An 11340-nucleotide genomic window follows, 5' to 3' on the forward strand; every position below is an offset into this window, starting at 1 on the left:
ACTAGAAATTGCAGGACGCTTCTAACCAAGAGATTTAAATAAAGAAATATAGCAATTAGAACTAGTTTACAGCAATTAGGATGTCGCAAGCTTATTAGAAGCACAGAAAGTAACGTATTCAGTAAATCAATTCCCTTAGCAACACAGACGACTCTGTATCTGGAAACAGTAGGTAACATGTAACACTCAGGATTTTGAAACTGCATTAGAGGTAACGTAAAAGTATATCAATATTGTAGAAACCGCTACTTTGTCTCTCTTCACACATTTTGATATATTTCTGTGAACAATGCATAGAAGAAAACATCTTTGAAAGGTTTCTGGTCACCGGATTTAACATTTCTGGACTTCGGGAACGCAAATGAAGTTTTTGGAATATGTTAATATAAATGCTTTATATTATATATAACATTTGCATAGAGTATAACATTCCACTACGCCGAATATTTATAAATATATAATATATAATGATTCTGATAGATCCGGCACATTTCTATCGGGCACTGCCCTAGGGTACGAGAAGGATGAAGACAATGATTTTAACGGCAAATATGCCTGGCGCTTCTGCACTGAGGCGCTTCCACGGAGACGCGGGTTGGGGCGATTCAGCTGCGGCTTTCCGCAACAGCAGGTGTGAGAGACCGGCGCCTGACTCCGAATTACAAGACGCGCTTGTGAATTAAGCTCCCGCCCTCTTAATTGCCGATAGAAGAATAGCACCAAGTCTTGACAGTTTCGTTTTAGTGGTTTTATTTTTTTTACTGACATTGTACTACATGGGTATAAAGAATAAATAGTAGTTAATCTTATTATACATGAATATTTTACTTTATATCCACTGCTCTCGCGCTGCAGAATTTCACTGTAATATATATATATATATACACACACACACACACACACACACACACACACACACACATATATATATATATATATATATATATATATATATATATATATATATATATATATATATATATAGTCGTCTGATGTCCATAAAACCACATTTTCCGAAGAATGGAAAACAGCTTTAAAGTCCTTCGATAAACATATTTTAATGCTTCGCAATGCGAAGTTCTCTTCAATATAAATATAAAGATACATTACAACCAAGATATGTTCAACAAATACAGTAGACGCTGGTTATACGTAATACTGACCTTTTTACAAGTTTATATTTTAATGGCACCACATATACATAAAATATACATTCCTACACTCGGCAGTGCGTATCAAAAATAACAATGTAGCTATGATTTATATTTATAAAACTTTTATATATATATAAAAATCAGTTCGGACAGGAGCATTTGCACTCTGATATAATCGGGTACTGAACTGGTATCCAAGTGCATTTCAAAACTCCTTTCCGCTGCAGACACCTCCATCTCAAGATCGTGAAATGGGTCGATTTGGCAGGTTTGCAGACCATCCCTTCTGGGATAGAACAAGACCGTTTATTGTAGCAGCTTCCCACTTTTATATATCGTGGCCAAAATCTGTTCCCGAGATCGTTCCACGTATAAACGACTGGGCAGAACGCATAGGACCACAGCCACAGTTGCAGCCTTCGTTTAAGTTTTTTGCTCGGTTTGTGCTTCTTGCCAACCTGGATATCAAACTCCATCGACTTTATTTCTTTGGGCATTGCCCCGATGGGCTTCAGCTTGAGTTCCAGATAACTCAGATCATCGTTTACCGTGTATTTGTCCTCTGGTAGCGTTACAGACATAAAATGTGATTCAAAGTTGCTGCCGAGAATACTTCTAAGTTCTGTTTCGTTAAGATCCTTTTCTTTTGGGTCAAAGATAGGGTCCGGGTCTTCTTTAAGTTCCACAATTGGTAAACTGTCACTTGGGATGGGGCGGAGGAGGAAGTAATGTTGGCACATCCCTTCTTCTATCCTCAGACCAAGGGACAAAACCAGCACATACAAAGCGAGGAAATATTGAGAATTATCCATCTCTCTTAAGCGACAGAATCGTACTTAGATTAAATAATCCTTACAAGTCTGAGAAGAGCATCCAGTTACTCGTGGGTCAGAAGATGAAATCCGTTTTTGTCTGATTATTATTTTCTGAAACATAAAACACTAGGTTCGCTGATGATCTCCAGTTGAACTCATCTATAATTCTTGAAGTTCAGGTCGGTGCGCAAATCACAATCGGCGACTCTAACTGAAGAAAGTCAAGTGGAAAGGTCCAAGAACGACTTGTCTTGTGACAGCAGAGTCCATGGCAAGATTAATTTATTAGCCTCTTCTTATTTTCATGAAAGAAAAAGTGCAATGAAGAACTTTTTTTCTGCAAGAAAGGCGTATCAGCATCAAAAGCCGCCGCAGACCGTCACTCTCTCGTGCGCCTTCACGTGCGTCAACAGATTCAGGTCTTCGTCTCTCAGTGTTAAGTACTGAGTTCTACGTATCAGCATGTTTTCTCTTTTTCTTTTACTGGACGCCAATCTGAAAATCACCTGGCTCGTCTGATTTATCCACACGGGCTGTGATGTAATCCATAAACTCATTTTGAATATAGGTTTGTTGCCAGAGACCCCCGACACCTCCTTCTCTTTGGGGGCGGGGGCGAAATGGGGGGTGGGGATAAGGATGGCCGGCTGCGATCAACTAGATTTTGTTCGCCCTCTACTGGTGGATTCTCCCCCACAGTTGTTTAATTTGTCATTAACCAATTTTGATAGTGATGACAGATACCATGAGAAGTGAACTATAAGTTGTTGTACTTGGCATTTAGACAATTCATTTATGAACACATGCCAAATATAAATGGTATTTAAATGATTATTCTTACAATATTAAAACATTTGCTGGTAATAAAAATATATAAAAATAATAAAATAACCCATCTACGCATTATCCATCCACCCATCCATCCATCCATCCAATTTCTATACTGGCTTGTCCGATGCAATAATAAAAAATTGACAATGCAAGTAACAACAGTGTAGTAACAGCAGTAGTAGTTGCCATAACAACAACAACAATAACAATAATGATAGCAATCATAACCTATCCAGAAGACTATAGCTGATTTTTCGCACTCACGCTCGCGCGCAAAAAAAAACAATGACACTCGTGCAAAAAAATACATAAATCATAAATCAGATACGTCAGCATTCTTTCTGAAGCAGCTCATCTGTGGGACGAAATTTTATAAGGGCGTCGGTCCAGAAATTCACTGGAGCCAGGTTCTTGGTAATCTGCCTCTATTTTGTGCTAAACTTTCTTTCACGTATGATTTGGCAACTTTCCTGTTCTTTGAGTACGCTCCTACCCAGAACCGTAATAGGCAAAGTAAGCCTCTTACAGTTATTTTTCTTCATTATTTTTAACCTAAATAAAAAGCTCAAATAAATGTGAATGAAATTAACCGGCTGCGTTGTAAACTGTTATATCGCACGAAACCTGCGAATTGAGTTGCAATAAAAGAAGCAATGCCCTAACTCAATGAGTAATAAAAAGTGCTTAATGTTCACAACTCAATTTGTAACAGGATACGGTGGTCCCTATAGTGCATAAACACTTCTGACAGACGGCAAAACAGGAGAATGCGACTGATTTTTGCCTGATTGTTAAACAGCACAATAGAAAAAATAACGTAGTAGCATCCCTGTTAAAATGGATTAGCGCTTAGGCGACTGATCGTAATTCTTGCTGAGAAAGACATAGCCTACAAGCCCAGGATATCACCATACAAACGACTGTCCCTTTTATAACAGATTTCAGCAAACACCAAGATAAATCCATTAGTGCAGTGCACCGATGACTCGATAAACTTTGCTATTACCCAAAAGTCTGTTTTATTTTTTAATGCTTTCTCGTGCCAACAAGATATGAATCTTACGTAATTTTATAGTATTGAAAAAAATGTCAAGAACTAATAGTCTACATATGCAAAAAGATTATTTGGCATTCGTAAAGCGAAACAGGGCAGTTCTGTAAAAGATTGGTCGACATCCTATCATGCTAAGAAAAAATGCGTTAAATTATTGTTACCCATCTGACGTATACAATAATTTCTTAAAAAGATACCATTGATTTGAAAGTGACTAATCAATCAATGGTATGTTAGTTATGAAGTTTGGTAACTGGCTGCTACGCATTTAAAAACTGCCAAGCTATATTAACGATACGCGAGATATGTTATTTTGGGATATCAGATTTCACGCCAACCAATAAAAAGGCGTCATGAAATAGTTAATGTGTCTCTGCAGCATTGTAAACACAGTGCGGTGTTAAGAAACCTTTTGCATTAAACAAAATAACGTCAATGGTCATGGCGTAAAACGTATAATATTTTATAGTGGATTCCCTTCAAATTAATGTTACGTTATATATTGTCCTGACATCTTCACACTCGATGGTTCAGAGTAGTAATCCATTGAAATTATGCTCCAGTTTAGTTAAACATTTCGGATTGTCTCTCCGTTTCTTTCGCTCGGTCTCCCTTGCCCTCTCCCTCACATACACCCACACGTACACACACATTCCCTAGTTTCAACTGGCGCCAGGGTCTCAGTACTGGCCTGTGTTTGTGTCAAAAAAGACTAAGGACAATATTTCAGTGTGGAGCCAAGCCACAGGGAACCTCTCAATAAAACCTAAGCAAAATAACTCCCTAATGAATAAAAGCACCCTTGCCTTATCCAGACTTAAACCAAGCACAGAGGACCGTCACAATTCCTAGGGCGTAAACACTGCTGAATGAGTATTATTAAACGCAAATAATAAGAAATATTTAAGTGTCTCTCAATCTCCACTGGAACGCCTGATTTGTCACACACCTGTGACAAGCTATAGGCATGTATATATATATATATATATATATATTAAGAATATAAAAAATATATATATTATATATATTAAGAATATAAAAAAAAATAGTAAGAATTTGTTCTGTTCTGCAAAAAGTCATTGATATCTCGTTCCCAAACTTCTCCTCAGGGGTGCCCCAGCCATTCCATGTATTGGTTAGATTTCACCAACAGCTCCTTTAATTCATTAATTTAATTAATTAAAAAAAGTCAGAGATCTTGATTAGCTATACACTGTGTGCTAGTGGTTGAGTCAAGAAATGCATGAGTGCATTGAACAGTTGGTGCAAATAATGGGGTGATTTTTGCAGAGGTTTTAAAATGGCTAAGCTAGCACAATCTGACAGGCATAATAGCATAGTTTTACAGCAACATGAAGATCATTTAAACATAATTTTCCTTGGCTGCCTAAGACTTTTGCACAGTACTGTATATTTATATTTGTCTATAGTCAATTGATTGGATGGGGGTCAGGGGAAAAGCCCTGATCATGCCTGTGATTGGATGGGGGCGAGGGGGAAAGCCCTGATCATGCCTGTGATTGGATGGGGACGAGAGTAAAAGCTCTGATCATGCCTGTGATTGGATGGGGACCAGGGGGAAAGCCCTGATCATGCCTGTGATTGGATGGGGGCAAGGGGTAAAGCCCTGATCATGCCTGTGATTGGATGGGGGCAAGGGGTAAAGCCCTGATCATGCCTGTGATTGGATGGGGACGAGAGTAAAAGCTCTGATCATGCCTGATTGGATGTGAACGAGTGGAAAAGCTCTGATCATGCCTGTGATTGGATGTGAACGAGGGGAAAAGCTCTGATCATGCCTGTGATTGGATGGGGGCGAGGGGTAAAGCTCTGATCATGCCTGTGATTGGATGTGAACGAGGGGAAAAGCTCTGATCATGCCTGTGATTGGATGGGGGCGAGGGGAAAAGCTCTGATCATGCCTGTGATTGGATGTGAACGAGGGGTAAAGCCCTGATCATGTCTGTGATTGGATGGGAACGAGGGGTAAAGCCCTGATCATGCCTGTGATTGGATGGGAACGAGGGGAAAAGCTCTGATCATGCCTGCAAACGGCCAAAGAAGAAAATTACAAACTGAAAATGAGAAGGAAGTCATAGACTCTCAAATGCATTTGACTGCTTACAGTTCTGAATATCTTCGAGGGATCACAGAAACAACTTGTTGTATAATACATACAATTTGCTGGCTCCTGTTAAGCTAGTTGCTTATCTTTTAATGCAATGTACCCGTTTTGACACAAAAAATCATACTGCCAAAGGACTGTTAAACTAGAAAATCCTGTTGGGTTTTCTAGGCTATATAAACTAAACAAAGAACAAAGGTAGGTTGATTCACTGTTTTATATGACACATAGAAAATCAAACCAAATAACTGTTTCAAAACAAAACAAAGAGTGTCACTGGTATGCTTCCTGCGTCATGAATGGCGATCGGTGCGCCCTCTCTGGGGGCTTCTGCCAACACAATCAACATTCCCTAGAGTCACTAGGGTGAGAATGGCTTCTTCGCCCTCTTTATCCACAGCTGCATGCACTGTGTGTGTGTGTGTGTGTGTGTGTGTGTGTAGGGGGGGACAAACAACCTCCTCCCTCAACGACGTACTTCTTAGTGCTGCTTGGGGGTCTATTCAACTCCTAAGTGAGCATGTCTGTACTCTCTTCTTCATGTAATAGGACCACTTTGGGGATGGAAATTTCAGACGGTGATGAATAAATAATCTCACAATCCCCATCTTCCCCCAACCTGCACTATTTAGTGGTGACAGCAAATCTGATGCTTGACTTTACCTTAATGATTCATTTTCATTTACATAAACTCTTAAAACACTTTAAAAAAGGTTTTCCTCAGAATATAAATAAGGCCTGCTGCTTCAATTACACTCTTATTTTGATTTAATTTCTATGTTTTTTTTTTAATTCAGGTTGCATCTTGGGTACCAAATAGGTATATTTGCAAATAATATTAAGGATTGATGCTTAGCTTGTTTTCAGATAATGAATATTTGTTTCTTGAAATCCTTTGGAATTCTTGAACAGAAGGTATGTGATCCAGTCGTGCTGATATTTTGCGCTGTTGTGTTATTGGAATCTGCATATAGGCTTCAGTTCTATTCATAGGAACAATTCCAAAATAAGGAGCTGTGTTACATTTGTACATAGTGGGTTCATCTAAAGGTGGTTGGAGTTCCCCCGAATTAATTAATCACCGAATGGAAGCAGATTTTTCCTTCAGAAATTTACTGAATCTATAACATGGCTTTCCAATGCAATACTTTGACTTCCTCATTCCTGTTTTGCCCCTTTTTAATCCGATCAACATTTTCTAAATTCAACTAGGAAGACTGGTGCATGAATTTCAATCATCAATCATTATCAACAGTGTCAAAAATATGCAGATCTCCATTTTAGCACTAATATTGTTCTATTTGAAATGTGCATACTGGTGGTCTGTATTTATATACTACAACAACTACATGGACGGAATAAGCAGAGAAATTCTGTTTATCATACAGATACAAGAGATAGCCTATAAACTCATGCATAAGTGTTGCCGGGATTAAAACAGCATAATAGCTCCCTTTGTAATTCTAGCCTGTGCAAGTGAACCCAGTGTCATCACAAATACTTAAAGAGGCTTTCTTCCTGGTTTCCTGGTGAACTATGCCTAATTACTTCGTTGCAGTACATTTTATCCATCTTACTGAAATGCTTTTGTGCATTTGGATCCCTTCTCTGCCCCTTTCAGAATGTCTTTGACCATCTCTGTTCTAAACAAACCGATTGTATTCCTCCACGTTCTTTCCAATTAGGGACTTGTCCAGCCAGATCAGCTGGAAAAAAAAATCCCATCATAGCACTATTTTACATTTCAGTAACAGTAATATAAATAAATGTATATACCACGGAATGTTCTTTCAAGTACAAGAACCTAGACCTCCTAAGGGTTGAGATCTGGATCTCTAGATCTGAGGAGGTGGTGGCTTCATTCTTCAGAGCTCCTGATGCAGTCGTGGCCTGGATATTATAACATTTCTGGTTTAGCTTTTCTAGCTTTTGATATTTTGAAGTGTCTGCAGTTCATCCACAGTTGAATGGAAGAGTCATTCTTACCAAAAAAGGTTAATTGTAGTAGTACCATGGCAATGATTTACTTGCTAATATGCTCAACGAAATATAATTTCTTGATTAATCATACTGCAGTGCGATTCAGTAATATCTCAAATTGTGGTTACACTCTAGTTTTCTGTAGTTGTGACTATAAAAGGCAATATGCCATTTATCTTTCCTGATCTGCCGGATAAGCCTGGGGTCAGTATCCAAACAGAATACAATTTCACCAAGCTATATAAGTTAAGTCCAGGTATGTTAATAGCAGACTGACATTATAAGCCGTTTGTCATGATACTGAATCTGGGAGTATATGGAGTTAACAGGCTAATAGCTTATTGATGTTTAAGATGTAAACATGAGAACCATAAAACATCCCTAATAACATTCTTATATTGTTGGTTTAACCTATGGTGTGAAATCTAGATCTAGAAAATTGTATCTAGCTGTATTGCATTAATTACTTCAAATTAAACATTGAAATTAATAAAGCGAGACATTGAAATTTACTTCGGTGTCTGTACTATTTGCTACTTTTGCCTCCTATTTTCATGGCAGGGCCATTATGTGTTAAATTTATAGGGCCAACACAACATGATACTAAGTTGAAGTAGTTTGTCTACTTTAGGAAGAAATTTAAAGAAAACTCTCTGGGGCACCTATGTAATGTCAGTTTGTTGATGCCTAAATTTACATTTATATCCATCCATCCATCCATCCATTTTCCAAAAGCTTATCATAGGGGCATGAAGGGGCCTGGAGCCTAGGCAACTGAGGGCATGATACAGGCATACACTCTGGATGGGATGCTAGTCAGTCATCAGGCTGTTCTTTCACAATTTTTATTATACAGACCATGAAAGATATTATTACCTATAAGAGACATTTTATGGTATCAATTTACTTAGTATACCCTGCAAATGGGCACAACCTCCTGAGCTCTTCTGGCACAAATCACTACGGGTTCTAGTACTGGACCAGAAGTCAGTGGAAAAGGGGCAATACCGATTGTTTAGTACCAAAAGTTTGGTACCTGGTGCAGTGGAAAAGCGTCCAATGAAACACCCTCCGTCTTCTGTATTTGCATGCGGTACTGAGAAAGGCAAATTACTTTTATGAATTTAACAGCTAGAGTGTCCTGTGCACGAAACACATAGGTACTGGCAAGTTGATGTACGTTTGATTAGGGCCTTTCTCTCTTAGCTTACACACTGATAGAGTTTTTATTTTGTTTGTGTTTCTTCCACCTCTTTCTCTTCGCTGATTCAATCGTTTTGTTTTATTGAGCTGTCAAGCATTTCACTTCTTCTTATGTTTCTTTACCTGGGCAAATTTTGGTTTTACTGAACCACGCAGTAAAGCAACAACCACTGGCTGCAGGAAAACAAGTTTGGCTGCTCAAAGTGGGATTTCTGTGATTTTCTTTTGTCAAAGGCAAGTGAATGAGCAAATGAAGAAATAGAAAAAAATAATATTCTTCATCAGACAGCACAATCAGTCTTTTTTGCATTTGATATATAACCTAAATAAAAATCATAATGAATATTTAGCTGCATAGCATATATCTTTAATAATAGAACAGGTTTGGTTTACTTAAAGCGACTAAAAGAAAAAACACTATCATTTGTAAAAGTATGTAAAAAAGAAGCATTTATATATATTTTGTCTGTATATATTTGTGTGTGTGTGAGTGGATCATGTCTATATTACATTGTGGGGACTAAATGTGGGGACCTGTTACTTTGACATTTCGGGGAGTTACTTTTTTATTTTTCAGGTCCCCACAAAGATCTTTGAATGCAATCAAAAAACTAAAAATGCCAAAAGTCTTATATTTTGTTTGGTTACTTATGGTTAAGGTCAGGGCTGGGTATCAGTTAAGGTCTTCATGTTGGGATTAGAGTTTTCCCCATAGAAATGAATGGAGAGTCCAGAGTGCGAATTACCCCTCCATAATTGGAGGGTACTGCCTTCATAACACTTCTATGACCATTACGGTCCGCTACCGCGTCAATATCACCACCAGATCAATGTTAAGAGTGAAAGATTCACTAGGGGTGTTTACTAACATGTATGTAACATGCGGTCATGGTCTGGACATGCGACACAATGAGAATCAATACAGAAGATCTCATTATCCTTATCCCTATCCAAAAGAATTAACCCTAACCCTAACCCTAACTGCCAGGAATTATCCTAGGAGAAGTACAGATGAAGTCGCTTCAATTTTCCCAGCCCTGCCGGAGGCCATTCGGCTGACAGCCGAAAGCCAGCCAGTTCCCAGCCAAAAACCAGCCGAAGGAGTTGACCCCCCTTCTTCTGGAGGTGTGCCTCAGTAATCCTTTAAACCCGCCCATTTATCCACTTGCAGGGTGTTACCATTAGATGGTGCTTCCTTAACAAAAACAAATTTCAGCTGTGGTCAGATGTCCAACAGGTATCAACCTGAAGCTTTTGGTAGCCATCAGCAAGCTTCTGGCTTAATTCTGACTGGATATTTGACCACTGTTCTTGGCAGAATTGGTAGTTGGTTTCCTAGTATGGCTTTAAAGAATAACCTACAAATTTTCAATATGTTTGAGAAAATATAGGTGAACTGTTCCATAAAGCAGGAACAGTTCTGAAGCTTGGCATACTTATCAGGAGTGAAAATTTATTATTCCAATATTTATTTATTTATTTATTGTTTTGTACTATTCCTGTAATATAGAAAAGCTCAAAAGTCTTGGCAAAAAAATTCATGATGTGATTTTTACATTTTCTCAGCACCAAATAGATTTTTGAAAAGTGTATGTTTGATTTGAACAAAAATAGAATAATCACACTCCAAATGGTCTCAGATAATTGATGCTAAGTTTGTTCTGAATAAAAGCATTTGATTCACTTTGGGATAAATGTGTTTTAGGTCAAGGGTGAAATATTTTTAACACTAGAATCACTGAGTTTTTATTTTCTGGTGCAAGTCCCGAGGTGTTCTTCACCCCTGCTGAGATTTTCACAGGTCTTCAGCTCGATTCTCCTCCTGCTTTTGTTGTGCAAACCACCCTGTGAGGCCCGGCACATTTGCATTTGTTTACTCAGAGTAGCTCAGATCCAAGTCAGGCCAAACCTCTGTGTGACATGGAAACCTTCAGAAAAGCCTGCCGTATCTATGCAAATTATCCCACACACTGACTGACCTGCAAATATGAAAGACACACATTCACAAAATATATGGGCACACAAGTTTGCATGTCACACACAGAGGTTTGGCCTGCCTTGGATTTGAGCCACTCTGAGTAAGCAAATGCCGGGCCTCACAGGTAATGGGTGTGTCTGCACAACAAAAGCAGGAGGACAATGGAGCTGAAGACCTGTGAAAATTTTTGCTGAACTGAA

At 38.5% G+C, this 11340-nt stretch overlaps 1 protein-coding gene across 1 annotated transcript; it reads right to left on the bottom strand.

The window, feature by feature from the left end:
* Positions 1-1042: 1042 nt before the first annotated feature.
* Positions 1043-2549, bottom strand: nog3 (noggin 3). The gene has a single exon (XM_023822696.2). It carries the CDS (start codon positions 1964-1966, stop codon positions 1295-1297), a length of 672 nt encoding a protein of 223 aa, XP_023678464.1. The 5' UTR covers positions 1967-2549; the 3' UTR covers positions 1043-1294.
* Positions 2550-11340: the final 8791 nt, after the last annotated feature.

This window comes from Paramormyrops kingsleyae, chromosome 5 (assembly GCF_048594095.1).
Source record: "Paramormyrops kingsleyae isolate MSU_618 chromosome 5, PKINGS_0.4, whole genome shotgun sequence".
Classification (NCBI taxonomy): domain Eukaryota; kingdom Metazoa; phylum Chordata; class Actinopteri; order Osteoglossiformes; family Mormyridae; genus Paramormyrops; species Paramormyrops kingsleyae.